At 38.8% G+C, this 25,581-nt stretch overlaps 1 protein-coding gene across 5 annotated transcripts in view; it reads right to left on the bottom strand.

Annotated features, from left to right (window-relative positions):
- The window catches only part of USP33 (ubiquitin specific peptidase 33), a 65,852-nt gene that overhangs the window by 30,651 nt on the left and 9,620 nt on the right, over window positions 1-25,581 (bottom strand). For 2 of the 5 annotated variants that reach the window (XM_055117099.2, XM_055117100.3), the window contains exons 2-11: window positions 18,770-18,948; window positions 14,969-15,100; window positions 14,729-14,782; window positions 14,230-14,292; window positions 12,618-12,770; window positions 9,401-9,503; window positions 7,689-7,758; window positions 3,964-4,077; window positions 3,206-3,284; window positions 1,643-2,060 (exon numbers count right to left, since the gene is read on the bottom strand). In XM_055117099.2, the coding sequence (XP_054973074.1) occupies window positions 1,643-2,060; window positions 3,206-3,284; window positions 3,964-4,077; window positions 7,689-7,758; window positions 9,401-9,503; window positions 12,618-12,770; window positions 14,230-14,292; window positions 14,729-14,782; window positions 14,969-15,100; window positions 18,770-18,811 (1,228 nt within the window). In that variant the 5' untranslated portion in view covers window positions 18,812-18,948. Of the gene's footprint in view, window positions 1-1,642; window positions 2,061-3,205; window positions 3,285-3,963; window positions 4,078-7,688; window positions 7,759-9,400; window positions 9,504-12,617; window positions 12,771-14,229; window positions 14,293-14,728; window positions 14,783-14,968; window positions 15,103-18,769; window positions 18,949-25,581 lie in introns of those variants that run through there. The other 3 variants (XM_003807783.5, XM_034928870.3, XM_034928860.3) reach the window with 2 other exon arrangements.

The following is a 25,581-nucleotide window of genomic DNA, read 5'->3' as shown; positions in this document are numbered from 1 at the left end:
AAAAAAAAAAGATATTCAGGACAGGTTTTTAGAAGTTCTAAAACCATGTGAAAGAAAAATCGATTATTCTCCCAAACTAACATAATAATCAAAATCAAGAAATGTAGGTATAAAGTAATCATAAGTTATTTTATCTTACTATAATAAAAAACACACCACTTCATCAGGAAAGAATCTTTTTTTAGAATTAAATTATAAGATGAATCAAGAAAATATAAGAGCTACCTTGATTGTTTGCTTTGGATTCCTAGTGCCTAACATATTCCAGGGCAAGGGAATGGGCTCAGTAACTATTTGAGTGAAGAAAAGAGAATTGTTCATAAGAGATCTGGAAAGGGGATGTACTCAGAAATTTTTCCAGATAATGCAAAATCATTTTTCACACAGGCATTTCTCAATATTTCAACCATGACTAAATCAGACTGCATAATATTGGGAGTGAAAAAACAACTCACTCTAGGACTTTCTGAAGGGAATAAAGTTAATGAGATTTAGATCGGGAGTTGGCAATTTTTTCCTCTAATGGACCAGAGATTAAGTATTTTAGGTTTGTGTGCCTTACAGACTTCGCCAGATTTTTTTCATCAAGCCCTTAAAACACCTAAAAGCTCAGACTCCTGATTTAGGTCATCCCCTTGTTACTATGTATAAGAACAAACCTGTTACAGAGCAATAAAAGATGAGTATGTCCCTAATCAGGCTTAACTGGGCTTTTGACAAGAAAAGCCTGGACAGCAGTCAAAGCTAAGTCTTTCAATACTGATACCTGACATATTTATTCACTAACAACTTCTACACAAGATCAGTATAATTAAGGAGCCTAACACTCCTAGTCTTCCCGATTAGAAAGCATCTGTGCACTTTACCCAAGTGAACCACAAGTCTTCCTATAGTTAAGAATATTTCTCAAGAAGAAATTTTGGATTCATTCAAATACCTAAATAAATTGCTTAGTTACTCTCACTCTTCAGTAATTACAGAAAATAAACTTTTTTACATTACATGTCTGCCACTTATTTTAAGATCACATAATTTGAACCTCTAATGGCCCAATTTTGTGTGCTTTGGAAAACTACATACCACATTTTAAGCCAAGGTAAGTTAACTCTTGAAGAGATAAATTACAAAGCAATTCAACTTTCATTTGGCCACATGCTCTTTCTCAAAGGAACACTGACTAGTATCATGGCATAATCTATCACAGCAGGGCTCACTATAGTTAATTCAATTTCTACACTAAAACACATCTGATGTGACTCCAATGACAACAATCTAAATCTACTAGTGTATATAATTAGAAAATTGCAATTTGGGTTATTTGCTTTTTTCCAGGATCGCAACATAATTTGCTTAAAATAAAAGAGAAAATTCTGGGGAGCCCAATTTTTTAGATTACTGCATGACTACACAAAAGACATCTGATGAAATGTTTACTTCAAAAGGAGGATTAATTTCTTATATAATTAAATGACCCAAAAAATTCCTTTTATCCTCGGGTTCTATAATTTTATGACTAATACTCACATGCAAATACTGCTAAACTATAATTCTAATTAGAAATACCCAAAGTAACAATTATTTAAACACCCATGTCTACAAATGAAATACTATCATTTTCATGAACAAACTACTAAATTGTCACCTGAAGCTCTGCTGTGTATTTGCACTTTGACAGTTTCCTGGTTGTTTAAGTCGACTGTTTGAGATATAGAGTCTCTATCTTTATCAAATTCGCCTTCAGAATTTACTTTATTAATCTTATTGCACATCTTCTCTTTTTGCCAATCTTTTGACATTTCTGAATTGTTTTCATCATCCTGAATTAACATTGTTGTTTCATTATTATCTTCAGAAAAGCATCTAGAGCCATTTTCATTTTCTGCTCTATCACTGTTGCTACAAGATTCACAAGACTGAAAATCTACATCCGACTGGCTCTTGTCTTCTTCCATTGTCTCCTCAGTGGTTATGGTTTGCGGATCTTCTTCTACTTCCATGACTTGCTCTTTCAATTCTTCATGAAGCAGATCCATTAAACATCGAAGGAATTCTTGAGCATCCTAATATATCAGCAACATAATGTTAACCACTTCATTACATGTGTATATAGAAACATAAGGGAAAATATACAAAATGTCATTACAAACTTATATATGAAGGTACAGCACTATATTGAGCAAATACCAGTTTGGAGAGCATAAGGCACTAGATAAATGAGATGCATTAACTTCCAAAAAGTTATGTAAATAAAAGTTTTCTTTTTTTGAGATGGGGTCTCATTCTGTTGTCCAAGCTGGAGTGTTGTGGCATGACCACAGCTCACTGTAGCCTCGATCCCCCAGGCTCAAGCAATTCTCCCACCTCAGTCTCCTAAGTAGCTGGGACCAGATGCACGTGCCACCACACCTGGTTGATACATATTTCTAAATTATTTTTAGAAATGAGGTCTCCCTATGTTACCCAGGCTGGTCTCAAGCTCCTGGGCTTATGCAATCCGCCTACCTCGGCCTTCTGAAGTGCTGGGATTACAGGCATGAGCCATCACGCCCAGCCAGATAAAAATTTTAAAAAACTAAAGATGATCTGAAGATCAACTTCCGCTGGATGCAGGGGCTCATGCTTGTAATCCTAACACTTCGGGAGATCAAGGAGGGAGGATCGTTTGAGTCAGGAGTTCAAGACCAGCCAGGGCAACATAATGAGACATTATCTCTCTTAAAAAAAAAAAAAAAAAAGGCTGGGTACAGTGCCTCACGCCTGTAATCCAACACTTTGGGAGGCCGAGGAGGGTGGATTACCTGAGGTCAGGAGTTCAAGTCTGGCTTGGCCAACATGACGAAACCCTATCTCTACTGAAAACACAAAAATTAGCTGGGCATGGTGGCACACATCTGCAATCCCAGTTACTCAGAAGGCTGAGGCAGGAGAATCGCTTGAATTCGGGAGGTGGAGGTTGCAGTGAGCCAAGATTGCACCACTGCACTCCAGCCTGGGCGATAGAGCGAGACTCTGCCTCAAAAAAAAGATAAAGATAAAGGAAAGTTGAAAAAATATAAACAATAAACATGAAAAAGGGTTACTATTCTTGGCAAAAGAAAGACACAAGGAGTGATGACCCCAAAAGATAAGTAAACCCAAAAGAAACATAATGGCATTTTCCAAATTTATTTAGATTAAAATTACAAATGAAAAGCAATAAACTAACCTGCTGAGAATACCCCCGAAATGTTGGATTTACAGTTTTAATTCCTTGAAACAGAGTAGTAGGCACAACAGATCCTGGCCTGAGCAAGAAAACATTTTTAAAGAGCAATTTTTGTTATTTTTAATTTTCATTTTAAAAATTAACAACCAATAATGCAAAGTGTTAAATAAATTGAAAATTATGTTTCAAAAAAATCATTCAAAACTGCCTAATATTATGTTTCACAGGCACATCAGAACACCTTATCCTTGATATTTTAAGTGATATTTTACTGCTATCCTCCCTCAATTAAATGATTATGCTTCACCCCATGACTTTTCAAAAATGCGAATTTCCTGAATAGTTCTAAAACAAAATTATTAACATATTACAGCAAACTATGATCCTAATGCTAAACTTTAGAACAAATAAACATAAGCAGGAAAATATTCATATAGTATTTAGGGTCTGATTTTATCATTGTGAGAATGCCTGCTCCTGAATACAAAACTCTAAAGTTCCAGTAATAGCAGCTTTAACATTCCAACACTATATACTATATCCAAATACTTGTAGACTTCTAGGACACCTTCATCTGCTTCTAAACTTCTATGACACCTTACATTCAGCTTCAAATGTAACATGCCTCAAACAAAGCTGTCTCTAATCTATCTCTCTTCTACTTTTTTCCGGCTCCATAAATGGACCTGCATCCTTTAAATATTTATAATATTCATTTAAAAGTTTAATAAAGAAGAAGAGTATATTAAGTTACATACCTGCTTTTATGCCACAGCTCTGTCATTAGTTTGAGATAACTTTTACAAATGGCAGGTTTCTTATCTGTTCGAGCTAGTCCTCCACAATCAAGAAAAAACTGTGTCAAAGGTGGGCTAATTTTAAAAAGAGAAAAATGTTAGAGTGGAGTCAAAGCTAATACTGATTATTTCTAGTCATTCAATTAACTGACAACACATATATTCCTTTAGCCGTTATTTCTCTCTTTGATCCCTCTTACAGCTTCACTTTCATTCCTTCATAAAGAGCTCAATCCATTCAAATCAGATTTGGCCCCAGCATATCAAGAGTCCTCCATGCTGCCAGATACACTTTTCAGTCCCCACTCAGTAACATTTGCCACAGACAACCATGCCCTCACTCTTGAACAAACATTCTCAGGACTATTGTAATGCATTTTCCTACTTTTCCTCTTTAGCTCTTGAAACTCCTTTTCCCTCTCTATTGCTCTTTTTGGCCTCAGACATGTAAACGTAAGGATTCCTCAGGACTTGATCCTATGACATTTCCCTATATACTTTTTTCCCCTGTGCGATCTAAAATTTTCAACCATGTTCCAATGATGGTCAAATTTATATAAAGTCAACCATGTCATCTAAATTTCAGATTTATATGAAATGCCCAAACTAAACAGGATAAAAATTTAACTTTCAAGTGAACCTGCACTTCCTCCAGCCTTCTACATTCCATTATTTCGTATTAATATTTGTTGGTGGCTCAAGTTAGCAATTTATAAGGAAGTATAGTCTGTCTGTCGTGAGTGTGATTAGCTTGAGGGAAACTCCATAAATCTATTTATAGGAAACTGATTAGGCAAAGGACCAAATCCTGACCTACATAAACCAAACCTCCTATGAAGGCAGTTAGATAACTACTAAGCCATCTCTTTGCCAAGTGTAATCTTTTTTTTTTTTTTTTTGGTAGAGACAGGGTCTTGTTATGTTGCCCATGCTGGTTCCAGAACTCCTGGGCTCCTCAAGCAATCCTCCCACCTTAGCCTCCCAAAGTGCTACAGGCATGAGCCACCACACCCAGCCACCAACAGTGTAATCGTATCAGTCACATCTTTTTCAATGAAATCAGAGGAATTACAAAGTAAATCGGTGGAAGCAGTATTGTGCAGTAATAAACAAAACATCTACAAAAACAAACATACACGTAAAAATCTCAGACTCAGAATTTTGTCCCTGCCAGGCATGGTTGGTCACGCCTGTAATTCCAATACTTTGGGAGGCCAAGGCAGGACATGACTCAAGGACAGGAGTTCAAGACCAGCCTGGGCAACATAGCGAAAACCCATCTCTACAAAAATTTTAAAACATTATCTGGGAGCACTGGCAAGCACCTGTGGTCCTAGCTACTTGGCAGGCTGAGGCAGGAAGAACCCTTGAACCCAGGAGTTCAAGGCTTCAGTGAGCCATGATCGCTCCACTACACTCCAGCCTGGGTGACAGAGTAAGACCCTGTCTCTAACTTAAAAAAAAAAAAAAACCAGAATTCTGCTAGTACTTACTAGCTGGTTATATCGGCAAAGTTATTTAAACTTCTGTGTCTGGTTTTCTTATCTGTATAAAAATAACAATAGTATCAACCTACAGTTCTCTTATCACAGGATTGTACTGTTAAACTTTGAATCTCCTCTCCCTTTCTCTAGTTACTCTACCCACATCCTATCAATCAATCATCCTCCTAAAAGTGTTTATCTCCAATTCCTTCACTCTTTTCCTACCACCCTAGATGATGTAAACTACCACTACTTCTTGCCTAAATCATTATCATAGTCTCCCAGCTGGTCTTTCAAATTCCACTCTCTTCTCCCTCCAATTCACTGTCCACATAGCAACCACAGTAATATTTTAAAAATATAAGATAGATTATTAGCTACCCTACTACACAAACACTTCAATGGTATCGTACTACTATGAGAATAAAGACCTACATCTTTAATGTGGTCTACATAACCTAGACCCATGTCATTCAGCCCTATGATTACTGTACCCCATCACACAGATTTTCTTCCAGTTCCTCAAATGTGTCAAGCTCTTTCCCATCCCAAGGCTGCTTACAAGGAGCATTCTGCTAGGAATGCTCTCCCCATCCTTTCAAACAACCAACCGATACTCATTCCTCAAGTTTCAGAGTAAATGTCTCTTCTTTTTTTTTTTTTCGACGGAGTCTCACACTGTCACCTGGGCTAGAGTGCAATGGCATGACCTAGGCTCATTGCAACCTCCACCTCCAGGGTTTACACAATTCTCCTGCCTCAGCCTCTCGAGTAGCTGGGATTACAGGCACACACCACCACACCCGGCTAATTTTTTGTATTTTGAGTAGAGACAGGGTTTCACTATGTTGGCCAGGCTGGTCTCGAACTCCTGACCTCATGATCCACCCGCCTCAGCCTCCCAAAGTGCTGGGATTACAGGCATGAACCACCACGCCTGGCCTAAATGTCTCTTCTTTAACGTCCGAGCACAGTGGCCCATGCCTATAATCCCAGCACTTTGGGAGGCTGAGGCATGCGAATCACTTGAACCCAGGAGTTGGAAACCAGCCTAGGCAACAAGGCGAAACCCCATCTCTACAAAAAATTTAAAAATTAGTCAGGTTTGGTGGCATGTGCCTGTAGTCTCAGCTACTCAGGAGGCTGAAGCAGGAGGATCACACAAACCTGGGAGGCAGAGCTGCAGTGAGCCAAAATCGTGCCACTGCACTCTAACCTGGGCAACAGAGTGAGACGCAGCCTAAAAAAAAAAAAAGAAAGAAAGAGAAAGTCTCTTCTTCAAAGATGTGTTCTCTGATCACTTAATAAAAATTAGGTTAACTTTATTTCACAAGGTTATGAAACATAAGAAAACTGAAGGCAAAATATTTATGGAGGTTTATGTCTAAATAAAAATTAGATTATTTGGGGAAGAAGTACAGCTTTAATATACCTAATACAAAATACAAAATTCAAAATGCTCCAAAATCCAAAACTTTTTGAATGCCAACATGATATTCAAAGGAAATGCTCATTGGAGCATTTCAAATATTGGATTTTTGGATAAGGAAAGCTCAACCAGTAAGTATAATGCAAATAAATACTCCAAAATCCAAAAAAATCTGAAACACTTCTGATTCCCAGCATTTCATATGAGGGATACTCAACCTGTAGACATACGTTCAATCTCCAATCACTGCTCTATAATTTAATCCAGGGGAAAGGGTAATGTCAAAGTCATTGATTTCTGAATTTTGGTCCAGACTCAATGCATCTAATTTCAAGGGTAATATCACCTGACTCAATGCATCCAAACTTGAGTAAAACCACCTGACATATCTATTTTGTAAGACTAAGATTAAAAAAAAAAATCTAACTCCTTTATTAAAGGCTTTCCATCTACAGAAAAATATAAAATATTTTCATAAGATCTCTGAATTACAAGTGATCTGAATAATTAGCTGACACTCATTTTCTAGATGTAAGAAACAGTAACTTGCTCAAAGACACACAACTACCCAGGGTTTACACAAGGACCAGCAGCCTCAAGAAACTATGGGTATACATAGAGTAACATCGTTGGGACAAGAATGGGTTATGTCCCAAACCAGATTCTTGCCTGTTCTACCTTGAGTTAGTCAACTACTATAGTTGCATGGTTTTCTGCTCAAAAAATAACTTTAAAAATTATACAAACAAAACAAAATTAATTTCTCTATTTACCAATTAGAAAGAGCCTGCAAAGCTGCATTCATGTAACAAGTATTTCCAATATTTTTCAAACCTGTAAGACCTATTAAGAAAAAATATACATGAAGTCATCATTCAATAATGCAAAACGACTCAATTTTAGGGGTCATTAATATGGTTCCCAAATTATATTAAGGACCATGGAAATACACTATAGCAACTTGAACAATTCAGAGAGGTCACACTTTGGGAAGCCTTACAATCACCAAAATTTTGAGTTTTACATAAATTCAAGGATTAAACAGTTCAAACTTTGAAATTTGCACAGGAAGAACAGTCTTTCCTATTAACATTTAAGACTATGTGTTTTTAAAAAGCATTAATTGAGACTTTTACATTTCTTATTATAACTAAAGTTTAATTATTTTGAGAAAATTAATGACAATGCAAAAAAACTCACGTCATGATAAATGATAAGCAAACACCCTTTTCCTTTCCATTTCAATGTATTGCATTGAAAGTAGTACTTATGCCGGGCGCAGTGGCTCACGCCCGTAATCCCAGCACTTTGGGAGGCTGAGGTGGGTGGATCACGAGGTCAGGAGATCGAGACCATCCTGGCTAACATGGCGAAACCCCGTCTCTACTAAAAATACAAAAAATTTGCCAGGCATGGTGGCGGGTGCCTGTAGTCCCAGCTACTCGGGAGGCTGAAGCAGGAGAATGGTGTGAACCCAGGAGGTGGAGCTTGCAGTGAGCCGAGATTGCACCACTGCACTCCAGCCTGGACAACAGAGCGAGACTCCATCTCAAAAACAAAAAGAAAAAAAGAAAGTAGTATTTATTAGGTTGAACCATAGGAAACTGCTGACAATCTACAAAAATGGCAATTTCATATGGTTCAAGCTAATATTAAAACAAGCCATTGAATGACTGTTATCTCTTCCATATATAGTCAAGTTCACTTTCATCAGTTTACTTTCATTATTAAAAGATGAAACAAATACTACAAAAAATTATAAATGCTATTTGGATTTGGAGCAAAATGAAGAAAATTTAAAATTCTAAAAATCTCTAAAACAAGACTGAATTACCACTTATTGATAAGTATCCAGTAAAATTAATAGTGTGAGCTAAATTAATGGGTTAAAACTGGGAAATACATAAAATATTTATAACTTATCTCTAGTCATGTTAAGCTTAAACCAAAGTGTTAATTTCCAGATAATTATCTAAATATACATTCAATATACCACTAGTATCAATTATAAAACAGAAAATTTTAAGCTTATACTAAGAACAGTGGGCCTAAAAGAATATGAAAAATCCAAATAGACTGGTTCTCAATTTAGGGGAAGAAGGGAGAAGTGTATCACCTGATTCTTTTTCCAAATGTTTTCCCCGGAACTTCTGCTAAGGGAATACCTTTATACCTAATACCTCCCCATTACTGACAATAGAAAAATGAGAAACACTGTTCAAACAGACCTCAAAAGGCAAGTTAAACAAAAAGATCATAAGGCTCAACTGCAAAAGAGTAAGTAGGATCCTACCTTTGGTAAACTGACACCAGAGAAACCAAAAGTTTGTTTTGCAAATAAAATTTTACTAGGCCAAATTTCAGAGTCCTTTTGTTTTAATTATCAAGCCCATTTTACCTCCACATTTTGAAACTTTTACATTATATGGTTTTCTCAAGAAATGGGCAGTGCCATACAAAGAAGCGTTACACAGGATTAATTTACCTCTTGCCCTAAGTTCATCTTCTTCATCCGCTTCTATATCCAGATCATCAAATACGGCAACCAGAGGAGTTTTTAATGTTGTATTACTGGGTATTTTAAAATCCTTGATAACAAAAAAAGATAGCACACTTGAACAAATCCTTAAGTTAAAAAAAAGTTTTAATTGTAACTTATATAACATCTATACCATAAAAATTATTGAGATGTTATTTTAATAGTGGAACCATAAGAATTTGTGGTATTAGCAATTAAACTTATATTTATATTTTGAAGGAAATAAAACCCTAGGGTAATAGCATGTCAGTCCCGCTTTATTAACATATATATTTGAGTTAAAAAGGCACTTTTTACAACTGAATTTTCTGAATTAAAACTCCACAATAACTGCAATTATGTGACAGTAAACCATAGCTAAAAAGATCTCCGAAGGATACTATCCTACACTGTCTTCTCAGATCTAATTTTCAATAGGGAAAAAGGCAAAAGTTTTTCATCATAACACATTATCTATAGACTTCTACAATCTCTCCTGATACTTATTACTGTATTTACTTTGCACACTTTTTTTTTTCCGAAACAGAGTCTCACTCTGTTGCCAGGCTGGAGTGCAGTGGCACGATCTCAGCTCACTGCAACCTCCACCTCCTGGGTTCAAACGCTTCTCCTGCCTCAGACTCCCAAGCAGCTGGGACTATAGGTGCATGCCGCAACACCCAGCTAATTTTTGTATTTTTAGTAGAGAAGGGGTTTCACCATGTTGGCCTGAATGGTCTTGATCTCTTGACCTCATGATCCGCCCACCTTGGCCTCCCAAAATGCTGGGATTACAGGTGTGAGACACCACACCCGGCCTGCACACTTTTATGTATATTAAATAGTTCAAGCACTTACTTTAAATAATAATATTCTAATATTAATTTCTAACAATTGGCTTGACTCAGAGGTTGCAACTGATAACCTGTTAGCCAAACGCTAGTAAACACTTTTAAAAAAAAAACGAAAAAAACTTTGAGCTAAAGTTTAAAAAATTCGGAGATGACAAATAAAAATCAAAATTTGAAAGTTCTCTTGTAATATCAGAAGATTGAACTACAATGAACCAACATTCAGCAACACCCAAACAGAGAAGGAAACTGAATAGCAGAAAGAATTTAGCATGTACTCTGGTTCTCCAAGTTATTATAGCCTTACTTTACCTCTAAAATGCAGGCATATGCACTAATTCCCAACCATTTTACTTTCCTGACATCTGTAGAGACTGGACATTTGAGTAGACTTCATACTCTCATTTTGTTTTTATAAAGTAATTGCTTTTAAAAAGATACATGCTCACTACAAAATATCTAAATACACAGAAGTACAGAGGCTTAAAAGACATCACCTGAAATTTTACTATCTAGAAAAAATGTCTATTTGAAAAATCTTATTAATATTTGCATGGCTTCCAATATTTTACTATTTTGCAAATATCCTGTGGTAAACTGGATTTAAACAGCATATAAGTTTTGGACCACTAAAGAAATCTATCTGAACCACTGTTTCCTTCTGAATAATTTCTTCAACAATGGGATCATAAGGAAGTTGCATGAAATTAAGTTTATGCCTTTTATGTGTTCACATATTTACAAGTCATCAGAAAATTATTAACAAGCCATCAGGAAAGTATCAGTATACTTATTCTATCAGATTCAACATTTATTAAAGTTTGTAATCTTGATCTTTTCTGGCAGAAATGGCAACAGATAGCTTATTTAACTTACTTCTCTAGTAAGTGATGCTGATAATTTTGCCTTTATATATTATTAGTTCCTTGTGTGATTAAACTTTAGTCATAACATTACACTTTTTTCTTTTTTAAAACTTTTTCTACTTATTACCATTCAGCTATCTTCAGTGGGACAAACTTTTGTTAATAATGTAAGAGGATTCAACGAAACGGCCATTTTCATACTATCTGGACTTTTGAAAAAGACTAAACATGTTTGTGAATGATAAATAGGTATAAGTGGGAGAAACAGTAATGGTTATAATTAACTAGAGCCATTCAACTCAGAAACTGAAAATGCAAGAAATTATTCTTTGACTAAAATCTAGCCATCTTTCATGTGTAAGGCAAGCAAATTTATTATCACAAATATCTACCATAAGAATGTGATACAAACATACAACAGAAAAACCTGACAGTTGGTATCAATGAACAAGTACAGAAATATGTGATTTCTATAATACACATGGGGAAAAAAACTTGCTGTTAATCAAATCTGATCAAATTCTGATCAATTGATGATCTGATTAAGAAGCCAACTATTCTAAGTTAATTTCCTTTTTCCTATTTTTCTATGACTTTAAGAATTCTGAAAATTAAGTGATAAATTCTGCAAGCAAACCCATGTGTTTTCTAAGTCTCTTGATCCAAAAGGAGAAAAATCTTTTTTTCTTTTTTTTTTTTAGATGGAGTCTTGCTCTGTCACCTAGGCTGGAGCGCAGTGGCAAGGTCTCAGCTCACTGCCAGCTCTGCCTCCCAGGTTCACGCCATTCTCCTGCCTCAGCCTCCAAAGTAGCTGGGACTACAGGTGCCTGCCACCACACCCGGCTAATGTTTTGTATTTTTAGTAGAGACGGGGTTTCACCATGTTAGCCAGGATGGTCTCGATCTCCTGACCTCGTGATCCAGCCGCCTTGGCCTCCCAAAGCACTGGGATTACAGGCGTGAGCCACCGCACCCAGCCCAAAGGGAGAAAAATCTTTAACCAAAGACTGATGCTAAGCTTTATTATATTCTACTTTGTTTTCAATAATAAGTAAAATGTTCACAGTAATACAAAGGGGATGGAGGGGAGGAGAGAACGGGGAACAGAGCTGAATTAGTAACTGCCATATGCTATCAAAGAAGGCCCACCACCTTTCTTGAAATCAGACTTACCAGAAAAAGATAAAGACTACTTGAGTCATTTAAAAAAAAAAAAAACTTTAAAAATTCATTAGGGCCTTTTCCATCTTCAAACAGGTGGGCTTCAATCTCACCCTAATCTAGCACTCTAAGCAACACAAGAAAGGGGAGGCTGAGTGCTTTATTTGAGAGAAAAAAAGGCACATTACAGAAATTTTCAAAGTACGGGTTAGGCAGTATTCCTTTTGAAAATTTCAGCTACATGACAAATTCTGAAATTATTACCGGAATGTTTTACAGCTTAACTAAGTGGATCTAGATTATTACCTGGACACTGTTTTCTTGTATTTGGTGAGGTTGTCTTACATGAGGCAATGAAGGCTGAGTTCCTAATTTCCTATCCAAAAATACTTCTTTGCTGCAAGCATAACACCATACTCGAAGAGTGGTAAGGTTCACAGTTAGATAATGCTTTGTCTCCTATATAATTTCACAGTAGAGGGAAAAGAGGAACCAAAATTACATATACTTGAAAATACTTCTTCAAAAGATAACAGAAAATAAACTGCTGGCCTTTGATGAGTAACAATATACTCAAAAGCTAATTTAGAACACGAAAAAAATTCTTTAGATAAACTTCTAAGGTATAATAAACAGTAACAACATCTAAGCCTACTCTAGAAATTACTCTGCCATTCTCCCCTCACTATTCATCATACAAAAAGATAAACGCAAGAGTGTTAAGACCTTGCTTTGCAGTCTACAAATAAATATAACACAAGAAAATAATTAACAATAGCAAGTAACTATTCTAAGAAATCAGAATGGCAAAAGAACACAAATGACATGAGTCAAGGCATAAAACAGCTCTAGCAATACAGAATATATAATCTTGGAAAGATAAAAGTCTAGCCTTTCTCAACCAGAGTTCTGCTACAGAATTAAGCCCTACAAAAAATGATCTGAGTGACAAATTTATCAATTCTCCCAAGGGTGGTACACAGCAAGTACCATCTTAGATGCACAGAAAGAGGCAAATAATATACAATGATGACTCAGAGCTTGGGTATTCAGGCTTAATTAATTCTATAGAGGAATCCTGGTTGAGAACAGTTGATGCTGTAGAGGTATCAATGCGCATCTTAAAACAAAGTCATTCGAGAAACTTTCCATTTAGAATGGGAGCTCTACATAACACTATAGAAGAGGCATGCCAGAGTTACATGGGAAGTACCAAACAACCAGAGCAAAGTAGAAAGGTGAGTCCAGTTAGGACTATGTGCAGGAAAAGGCAATATGACATGAGCTGAGACTTAAAGAAGTTAGCCAGGCCATGTCATAAACCTAAGCACCCACTCTCTCTTGGGCTTCAACCTCCTAATATGCCAGCTATCACCTGCAAATATCTGGATATACACTTTTTTTTTTTTTTTTGAGATGGAGTTTCGCTCTTGTTGCCCAGGCTGGAGTGCAATGGCACGATCTCGGCTCACTGCAACCTCCGCCTCCCAAGTTCAAACAATTCTCCTGCCTCAGCCTCCCGAGTAGCTGGGATTACAGGTGCCCACCACCACACCTAGCTAATTTTTTTGTACTTTTAATAGAGACAGGGTTTCGCCATGTTGGCCAGGCTGGTCTCGAACTCCTGACCTCAGGTGATCCACCTGCCTTGGCCTTCCAAAGTGCTGGGATTCAGGCGTGAGCCACCACGCCTGGCCGGATGTACACTTTTGAAATCAGTGCTTTCTTAATCACAACCTCATTCTAATGTTCATCCTCCTAGCAATTCCCTTCCCCATCCTTCACAGAGAATGTAAGTGAAGTTTTAACTTAGAGTGCAAATTTGAATTACAACTTGAATTAATAATGTTATACTGGCTTTCCCTTTCCTTCAGGCACTTTTTTAACAAGTCTTCCATTAAATTTTTTATATACATACCTGAGAATGTATGGTGCTGTGATCTACTTGTGATTCACCACAGCCAACATATGAACATCTATTCTATAAATAATTATATAGGAAGAAAAATAAGGTACTTTATAATATACATGTAAATTTATAACAGCATTACAATTACATTTACAATTAAGTTTGGATTACCTGTTTTAAATTCAATGAGTAAATGACTTTCCAGTCATTAAATTTAACCAAATGTTTCCAGGCACAAAATAAAACCAGGATATATTTCTAAGCTAAAAGCTATGTCATTTCTAATAAAAGGCAAGCATAAAATAGCTGAGTGATTTACTAAAAACTGCAAAAGCACTACAGATTAAGATCTTTCCAAAGTTTAATTTTTGTTATCAATAATGACCTTTTAAAAGCAAGTTTAATTTACAAAAATCACTTTAGGTATCAAAAATTTTCTGGTTATGATTATTCAGATCCGAATTTATTATTATTATAGCAATCTTTTCAGGAAAAAACATATACACACCTCCAGACATGCCCAAAGATTTGGTCCTTGGACTTTACAATCCTGACAAGTACCCTATAAAAAGAAATTAAAAAGACAACATTGGTTATACTGACACAAACACATACAATTCACTAATGCACTATGACATCATACATATTTTTAAAATACTGCTCATAGAGTATTACAGTAATTTATGAAAATTACACATTCAAGAGAAAAGTGAATAGTTTTTCAAGGAAGAAAAAACCTGTTTCTTACATGGGATTTTTGTATCAAATCTTCTTTTGTTATTTCACCAACTGAATCCAAATGTGGACAATGATTTCGAAAAGCTGACATTTTGTTAGGAATTTTTTCCTGTTTCCCAAGACTTTCAAAATGAGGTAACACCTATAAGAAAAGTAACACACACAAAAAAATTAACAAATGCTTACAATGCCTGCAAAGATTCCAAAAAATAAAAAAATTAAAATGTTAACATATTAAAAATGATTAAAAGATAACATAAGAATGATATAAGTTTGCCCTATAAAAAGAGTGTATTCTCAAACATAGATGAGTTTTCAGAATTGAAGTTAATCTGAACACTGGAAATTTCTCTACTACATAAACATTTTATTAAAATTGACATCTATAAACAAATGTAAGTTTGTTTCTCCATGACTTTTGCTGTTTTTCCCCTCTCATTTCACTTTTTATAGATAAATAAAAGGGGGGAATATTCAAGTTATTCAACTGTGAAGCACTTTTATCCTTTAAAAAAAAAAATTAATCCTTAGGCTGGACTAGGAGTTGAAAAAAAAAAACTTCAAGTAGAAAGCTTCATTTTTCTACTAATAGGACCCCCTACTGATGGCATAAATTAAATCATCTGGTATCCTGGCCTTATACCAGGATAGGCACTTTATATCAGGGTTTCCCGATCCCGGCACTATTGACACTTAGGGCCAGATAATTCTTCGCCGTGAGGGATTGTCCTGTGCACTGCAGGTTATTTGGCAACATTCCCACTTCTATCCACAAGAGACAGACAGACCATCCCTGCCACCACTCTGAACTCTGATGACCAGTGTCTCTAGACTGTTTTAAATTATACCCTCTGGGGGACAAAATCTCTCCAGGTTTGAGAACCCCATTTTCATGATCTTTACAACCCCTGAAATAGGCACCATTATTAGCTTCATTTGCACATAAGGCTAAGTAGATGCAAACTTTACTGATTCCACAGTGTTTGGTTCAAGTAAAGCGAGTGATTTCCAAAGGTCTCAAGTCTAATTTGGTATTCCTAGATCTTTTGGTTGTACCTTTTTAATAACAGGGCTTTTCATGCTCTTAATTCAACTTTGAGGTTTGAGAACACTTTCCCAAAAAAAGTTTAGAACTTGCTAGGATAGAATGAAACAGTTTAAAAGTTTGAACTTCAGAAACACTGTAAATTTAATTTCTTTTGTGGTTTATAAGTTATTCAATAAACCATGCAGGTCTATGTAATAGTTTATAACTATATAGAACCCCTTTGTTACCCTGTAGCTTATATAAGAGTGTCTGTCTGCCTTTTATTATTTATTTATTTATTTATTTATTTATTTATTTTTGAGACAGAGTTTCACTCTTGCTGCCCAGGCTGGAGTGCAATGGCGTGATCTCAGCTCACCGCAAACTTCACCTCCCAGGTTCAAGTGATTCTCCTGCCTCAGCCTCCCGAGTAGCTGGGATTACAGGCATGCGCCACCACACCCGACCACTTTTTTTGTATTTTTAGTAGAGATGGGGTTTCTCCATGTTGGTCAGGCTGATCTCGAACTCCCGACCTCAGGTGATCCACCTGCCTCAGTCTCCCAAAGTCCTGGGATTACAGGTGTGAGCCACTGCGCCTGGCCTCTGTCTGCCTTTTAAACCCATTGCAATAAATTTGCTGAAATATTAACACATTAGTAAATACTTTTTTTATTATACTTTAAGTTCTAGGGTACATGTGCACAACGTGCAGGTTTGTGTAAATACATTTTTTTAAGTTAAAAAAAGTTGAACAAAATCAAATCAAATAATCAATTCACTATTACGCTGCAACACACAAAATTCACCAGGAACCACTCTAGGGTTAATAGTGCAAACATTTCTTTTTTCTTTTGAGACAGGGCCTCATTCTGTCACTCACACTGGAGTACAACGGGGCGAACACAACTCACTGCAGCCTCAACCTCCTGGTCTCAAACCGTCCTCCTGTCTCAGCCTCCCATGTAGCTACAACTACAGGTGCACGCCATGTGATTAGACTACCCCAAGCCAGAGAAAAAAAACCACGGGAAAGGATTAGGTAAAACAATTCTCAAAGCCTTTAAGGGTTGTTTGTATTCTCATCAGCCACAGTTGAAAGACACCATAATAGAGGAAATAATGCACTCAGAATGGCATTGCCTCAATAATCGGAAGAAATTATCCTTAATCTAAAGGCTACTTTGGTTCTGTCTTTAAAAAGTTCAAAAAGGGCCGGGCGCAGTGGCTCACCCCTGTAATCCCAACACTTTGGGAGGCCAAGATGGACGGATCACGAGGTCAGGAGATCGAGAACATCCTGGCCAAGGAAACCCCATCTCTACTAAGAATACAAACATTAGCTGGGCGTGGTGGTGTGCGCCTGTAGTCCCAGCTACTCAGGAGGCTGAGACAGGAGAATTGCTTGAACCCAGGAGGCAGAGGTTGCAGTGAGCTGAGATCGCGCCACTGCAATCCAACCTGAGGACAGAGCAAGACTCTGTCTCAAAAAAAGAAAAAAGTTCAAAAAGAAGTCTTAGAAGGATCAAACTGTTCCAAAGGAATTGTGTTCAGAACAAAGCTTAAGGACATTTAAAGGAATGAAAAAATTGAGTACCCATCAAGGTAAAAATCACAATAACTGGCATCTAATAAAAAATGACAGGCATTCTAAGAAGGAAATTCTGACCCACAGTGAAGAGAAAAAGAAGAAACCAAGAAATAGCACAGATGACAGAACAAAGATAGACTAAATCTTAATCTTAAAAATTAAATCAGAACATCAGTGATATAGGGGAAAATGTTCAAATTCGATGAAAACTAGAGCCCTATAGATCCACAAGCAATTTAAACTCAGCACAAAACACACAAACTACATCATGTACATCAAAAACAAATTGCTTAAAACTAGTAATAAAAAGAAAATCTTAAAAAATAGCCAACAGGCTGGGTACAGTAGCTAATGCCTATAATCCCAGCACTTCGGGAGGCCAAGGCAGGAGGATTCCTTGAGCTCAGGAGTTAGAGACCAGCCTGAGCAACATAGCAAGACCTCGTCTCTATTAAAAATTTAAAAAATCATCCAGGCATGGTGGCACGTGCCTATAGTCCCACCTACTCACGAGGCTGAGGTGAGAGGATCACCTGAGCCCAGGAGATGGCAGCTACAGTGTGCTGTGATCACACCACTGCATTCCAGTCTGAATGACACAGCAAGATCCTGTGCCAAAAACAAAAACAAATTTGGAATAAGTGCGACACGGTGCTAAGAATGTATATTCTGTTGATATGGTGTGGAAAGTTCCGTAGATGTCTATTAGGTCCGCTTGGTGCAGAGCTGAGTTCAATTCCTGGACATCCCTGTTAACTTTCTGTCTCGTTGATCTGTCTAATGTTGACAGTGGGTGTTAAAGTCTCCCATTATTATTGTGTGGGAGTCTAAGTCTCTTGTAGGTCTCTAAGGACTTGCTTTATGAATGTGGGTGCTCCTGTATTGGGTGCATATATATATTTAGGATAGTTAGCTCTTCTTGTTGAATTGATCCCTTTACCATTATGTAATGGCCTTCTTCGTCTCTTTTGATCTTTGATGGTTTAAAGCCTGTTTTATCAGAGACTAGGATTGCAACCCCTGCTTTTTTGTTTTCCGTTTGCTTGGTAGATCTTCCTCCATCCCTTTATTTTGAGCCTATGTGTGTGTCTGCACATGAGATGGGACTCCTGAATACAGCACACTGATGGGTCCTGACTTTTTATCCAATTTGCCAGTCTGGGTCTTTTAATTGGGGCATTTAGCCCACTTACCTTTAAGGTTAATATCGTTATGTGTGAATTTGATCCTGTCATTACGATGTTAGCTGGTTATTTTGCTCATTAGTTGAGGCAGTTTCTTCCTAACATCGATGGTCTTTACAATTTGGCATGTTTTTGCAGTGGCTGGTACCGGTTGTTCCTGTCCATGTTTAGTGCTTCCTTCAGGAGCTCTTGTAAACAAAATTGACCACATAGTTGGAAGTAAAGCTCTCCTCAGCAAATGTAAAAGAACAGAAATTATAAGAAACTGTCTCTCAGACCACAGTGCAATCAAATTAGAACTCAGGATTAAGAAACTCACTCAAAACCACACAACTACATGGAAACTGAACAACCTGCTCCTGAATGACTACTGGGTAAATAATGAAATGAAGGCACAAATAAAGATGTTCTTTGAAACCAATGAGAACAAAGACACAACATACCAGAATCTCTGGGACACATTTAAAGCAGTGTGTAGAGGGAAATTTATAGCACTAAATGCCCACAGGAGAAAGCAGGAAAGATCTAAAATCGACACCCTAACATCACAATTAAAAGAACTAGAGAAGAAAGAGCAAACACAGTCAAAAGCTAGCAGAAGGCAAGAAATAACTAAGATCAGAGCAGAACTGAATGAGATAGAGACACAAAAAACCCTTCAAAAAATTAATGAATCCAGGAGCTGGTTTTTTGAAAAGATCAACAAAATTGATAGACTGCTAGCAAGACTAATAAAGAAGAAAAGAGAGAAGAATCAAACAGATGCAATAAAAAATGATAAAGGGGTTATCACCACCAATCCCACAGAAATACAGACTACCATCAGAGAATACTATAAACACCTCTACGCAAATAAACTAGAAAATCTAGACGAAATGGATAAATTCCTGGACACATACACCCTCCCAAGACTAAACCAGGAAGAAGCTGAATCCCTGAATAGACCAATAACAGGCTCTGAAATTGAGGCAATAATAGCCTACCACCCAAAAAAAGTCCAGGACCAGACGGATTCACAGCCGAATTCTACCAGAGGTACAAAGAGGAGCTGGTACCATTCCTTCTGAAACTATTCCAATCAATATAAAAAGAGGGAATCCTCTGTAACTCATTTTATGAAGCCAGCATCATCCTGACACCAAAGCCTGGTATAGACACAACAAAAAAAGAGAATTTTAGACCAATACCCCTGATGAACATCGATGCAAAAATCCTCAATAAAATACTGGCAAACTGAATCCAGCAATACATCAAAAAGCTTATCCACCATGATCAAGTTGGCTTCATCCCTGGGATGCAAGGCTGGTTCAACATACGCAAATCAATAAACATAATCCATCATATAAACAGAACCAAAGACAAAAACCACATGATTATCTCAATAGATGCAGAAAAGGCCTTCAACAAAATTCAACAGCCCTTCATGCTAAAAACTCTCAATAAACTAGGTATTGATGGGACATATCTCAAAATAATAAGAGCTATGTTATAATACTTCACTAGTACTTTAATTTACGTTATCCTGACAACCAGTAAGTTTGAATGTCTTTTCATAAATGTTACAGCTTTCTGGATTTGTTCTTTTATTAATTGCTTCTTTAAATCTTTTGCCCTTTTTACTATTGGATCCATAACCTCTTCTTTTAAAATTAATCCTCTATCCTATATATTGCAAAATATTTTTTCAAACTTACCTACCTTTTTAATTGTGGTAAACACCATGCTGAAAAGATTGCCCTCTCCCCACTGAATGGTCTTGGCATCACTGTCAAAAATCATTTGATCATATATAGTACATAAGGATTTATTTCTGGGCTTCTGGGCTTTTTTTTTTTTTTTTTTTTTTAAAGAGATGGTGTCTTGTTCCATTACTTTAATTACTCAGGGGAGTGCAGTGGCATGATCATAGCTCACTGCAACCTCCAACTCATAGACCCAAACAATTCCACTGCCGCAGCCTTCCAAGCAGCTAGGACTACAGGTGTGAGCCACCCCACCTGGCTAATTTTTAACTTTTTTTGTGGAGACAAAGTCTTGCTATGTTGACCAGGCTGGTCTCAAACTCCTAGCCTCAAGCAATCCTCCTAACCTTGGACTCCCAAAGCGCTGGGATTATAAGCATGAGCCACTGCACCAAGCCTATTCCTAATCTATTCCATTGGTCAATATGTCTGTCTTAATGCCAATACTGTTATTAACTTTCTTATGGTATCCTTTACCATTAAAAGGTCTTAATTTTTATAAAATTAAATATGCCTCTTGTAATAGCTTCTGAGTTTCTTATCTTCACATTTCCTTTACCCTAGCTTGTATAACTAAACCTGGAGAATATCCTTAAGTATTTCTATAAGGCTTTGATCCATCTGGAATTTATCTTAAGATAGGAACCCAATTTTATTTTCTTCCAGATGGGCAGACAGTTGTACCAGCACCACTTATTAAATAATCTCCCCATTTCCCATTGAACTGTAACACTACCTTTATCTTTTATTAAATCTGCACATATACTGGATTTCTGGATTCTCTATTTTATTCCACCAATCTATGACAATACCATATTAATCTGATTACAGAGGCTAGATACAATATTTTGGTAACAAAAGATACACCTCCTCACTAATCCTTTTCATGGTTTCCCTGGCTACACTGTGGCTGTAATGGAAAACATAAGTTTTCCATTTTTATTTTGTTTCAACCTTTCAAAAAGTTTTACTTCTTTTCAAGGGGAGGAGTTTTAGTTCTTATTTCAAGGGGAGGAGTTTTAGTTCTTATTTTCTGATATTAACACCATTATTCACTTTTACTGTTTTAATGCATTTACCAGAACCTCTTAAGACGATACTGAATACAAATGTGATCATGGGCATCCCCAAGTCCCCATCAAGTTTCTAATTTTAATGCTCTTGACATTTAGGATATTTGCTGTAACTTCCCTCTATTCTTACTTTACTTATTTTATTAGAAATGGTCTTGATGGGCTGGGCATGGTAGCTCACATCTGTAATCCCAGCAATTTGGGAGGCTGAGGCGGGTGGATCACAAGATCAGGAGTTCAAGACTAGCCTGGTCAATATGGTGAAACCCCATCTCTACTAAAAATACAAAAATTAGCCAGGCATGGTGGCAGGCGCCTGTAGTCCCAGCTACTCAGGAGACTGAGGCAGGAGAATCACTTTAACCCGGGAGGCAGAGGCTGTTGTGAGCCAAGATTGCGTCACTGCACTCCATCCTGGCGACACAGCGAGACTCCGTCTCAAAAAAAAAAAAAAAAAAAAAAAGAAATGGTCTTGATGAACTCTGGCTAATATTGTATTTAGAAATTTTGCATTTCTAGGCATAAGTGAGACTGTTCTTTTTTGGCGCATTCCTTCCCACCCCCCGCCCCGGTGCTTGAATCAGGATTGGCAGCATTTTTATCAGAGATAAAATATGTGTGCTTCACAGAATGCATTGACTAGCTTTGCATTCTTCATCATGGAAAAGAGAGTTCCTTTTTATTATAATGATGTGTTGTTCTTCATAAATGAAACTCAGCTGTGAAATTATATGCTATGCTGCCTCTGTCAAGAACCAATCTTCCATCATTTTTTCAAATCTTTCATGGGGATTGGGCAATTAACATTTTTACTTCTTGGGTCAATTTTACTCATTGACATTTTGCTATAACAACATCCATTTTCTCTTGAAATAACTTTGACAGTATAGCATTACATGTACATTCTCAAGAAAATCTGCAAAAGATTCCATTAATGTCTCCTGTATTTGGGGTCTATGGTGTTTACTCATTCCCAATCTTGTACATTTTTATTCCATATTTTTTTCTTCTACAAGATGTTTATCTAGATCATTGGTATTTGCAAAGACCCAGATTTGGGATTTATTTATCTTCTCCACTATTTTTGTTCTGATCTGTTTTCAATTCCATTAATATCCATATCCTACTTGCCTTTGGTTGTATTTTTTTATGTTTTTTGTTTTTTTTTTTTTTTTTTTTTTTTTGGAGACGGAGTCTCGCTCTGCTGCCCAGGCTGGAGTGCAGTGGTATAATCTTGGCTCACTGCAACCTCCACCTCCCAGGTTCATGCGATTCTCTTGTCTCAGCCTCCCAAATAGCTGGGACTACAGGCGTGTGCCACCACGACTGGCTAATTTTTGTATTATTAGTAGAGATGGGATTTCACCATGTTGGCCAGGCTGATCTCAAACTCCTGACCTCAGGTGATCCACTCTCCTCAGCCTCCCAAAGTGCCGGAATTACAGGCATGAATCACTGCACCCGGCCTGGTTTTATTTTCTTAATCCCTAAAGATGAGTACTGAGCGCTTTGTTTACTGAAAGTATTTAAGCTATGTATTTTCCTCTTAAGTAAAAATTCTGCATTTGCCAATGAAATGTAGATGTTCTTCTCACTGCTTTTTAGGCAATACTATGTTGCCTCAGAGGAAAGAAATGGGATCAGAGGATTGAAAAGAAACTTCCAAGATAAATATTTTTTTCTAAAATCTCAAGCAAAAAATAAGATTAAAATAAATTATCTCTGCTGATAGCTGAGATGAAAAAAAGAATAAAACATAAATACATTCTCTCTGCTCTGCTATTAATTTTGCAGTATCTAAACAATTTAATAAGAATTGGCTGGGCAGGGCCAGGTGCGATGACTGTAATTCCAGAATTTTGGGAGGCCGAAGTAGGTGGATCACCTGAGTTCAGGAGTCTGAGACCAGCCTGGCCAACATGGCAAAACCCCTTCTTTACTAAAAATACAAAAATTAGCCGTGCATAGTGGTGGGTGCCTGTAATGCCAGCTACTCGGGAGGCTGAAGCAGGAGAATCACTTGAACCCAGGAGGCAGAGGTTGCAGTGAGCCGTGATCACGCCACTGCACACCAGCCTGGGCAACAGAGCAAGGCTCCATCTCCAAAAAAAGAAAGAAAGAAAGAATTGGCTGGGCAGCCACGCATGACGGCTCAGGTCTGTAATCCCAGCACTTTGGGAGGCCAAGGCGGGAAGATCATTTGAGCTGACGAGTTCAAGACCAGCCTGGGCAACATGGTGAAACCCCATCTCTCTACAGAAAATAGAAAAATCAGCCCAGCGTGGTGGTGCACACCTGTAGTTCCACTGAGGCAGGAGAATTCCTTGAGCCCAGGAGGCAAAGGTTGCAGTGAGCCAAGATTGCGCCCCTGCACTCCAGCCTGTGCAACACAGCAAGACCCCGACTTGAAAGAAAGAAAGAAAGAAAGAAAGAAAGAAAGAAAGAAAGAAAGAAAGAAAGAAAGAAAGAGGAAAAGAATTAGTGCATGTAAACAAAGGCTAACAATTTGTCCCAAGGATATTTAGTATCCCGTATAATACAATGCTATCAAAATAGAAAACCCTTAGTATTTTCTTTGCCTAGTTTTACTCAGTTTATTTACTAAGGTAATAAAATCATTCTTTTATTCCTTTATTTGACAAATGTTTATTGAGGGTAGGGCATTCAGATATAGTAGGGTAAGACAATGGGAGTTCTTAGCTACTTCAATTTCTTCTCAAATTGTACACCAAAGAAAGAAGGCGCTCTCCCTCTCCCCCCTCCCCCTCCCCCTCCCCCCCTCCCTTTTCCACGGTCTCCCTCTCATGCCGAACCCTCTCCCTCTCTTTCCACGGTCTCCCTCTCATGCCGAACCGAAGCTGGACTGTGCTGCTGCCATCTCGGCTCACTGCAACCTCCCTGCCTGATTCTCCTGCCTCAGCCTGCCGAGTGCCTGCGATCGCAGGCGCCCGCCGCCACGCCTGACTAGTTTTCGTATTTTTTTGGTGGAGACGGGGTTTCGCTGTGTTGGCCGGGCTGGTCTCCAGCTCCTAACTGCAAGTGATCCACCAGCCTCGGCCTCCCGAGGTGCCGGGATTGCAGATGGAGTCTCATTAACTCAGTGCTCAATGGTGCCCAGGCTGGAGTGCAGTGGCGTGATCTCGGCTTGCTACAACCTCCACCTCCCAGCCGCCTGCCTTGGCCCCCCAAAGTGCCGAGATTGCAGCCTCTGCCCGGCCACCACCCCGTCTGGGAAGTGAGGAGCGTCTCTGCCTGGCCGCCCATCGTCTGGGATGTGAGGAGCCCCTCTGCCTGGCTGCCCAGTCTGGAAAGAGGAGCGTCTCTGCCCGGCCGCCATCCCACCTAGGAAGTGGGGAGCGCCTCTTCCCGGCCGCCATCCCATCTAGGAAGTGAGGAGCGTCTCTGCCCGGCCACCCATCATCTGAGATGTGGGGAGCGCCTCTGCCCCGCCGCCCTGTCTGGGATGTGAGGAGCGCCTCGGCCCGGCCGCAACCCCGTCTGGGAGGTGAGGAGCATCTCTGCCCGGCCACACGGTCTGAGAAGTGAGGAGGCCCTCCGCCCGGCAGCCGCCCCGTCTGAGAAGTGAGGAGCCCCTCCACCCGGCTGCCACCCCGTCTGGGAAGTGAGGAGCGTCTCCGCCCAGCAGCCATCCCGTCCAGGAGGGAGGTGGGGGGTCAGCCCCCCGCCCGGCCAGCTGTCCCGTCCAGGAGGTGAGGGGCGCCTCTGCCCGGCCGCCCCTACTGGGAAGTGAGGAGCCCCTCTGCCCGGCCAGCCACCCCGTCCGGGAGGGAGATGGGGGAGTCAGCCCCCCGCCCGGCCAGCCGCCCCGTCCGGGAGGGAGGTGGGGGGTTCAGCCCCCCACCCGGCCAGCCGCCCCGTCCGGGAGGTGATGGGCGCCTCTGCCCGGCCGCCCCTACTGGGAAGTGAGGAGCCCCTCTGCCCGGCCAGCCACCCCGTCCGGGAGGGAGGTGGGGGGGGTCAGCCCCCTGCCCAGCCAGCCGCCCCG

The sequence above is a fragment of the Pan paniscus genome, chromosome 1, assembly GCF_029289425.2.
Source record: "Pan paniscus chromosome 1, NHGRI_mPanPan1-v2.0_pri, whole genome shotgun sequence".
NCBI classification, from domain to species: domain Eukaryota; kingdom Metazoa; phylum Chordata; class Mammalia; order Primates; family Hominidae; genus Pan; species Pan paniscus.
This window is presented reverse-complemented; position numbering and strand designations above follow the sequence as displayed.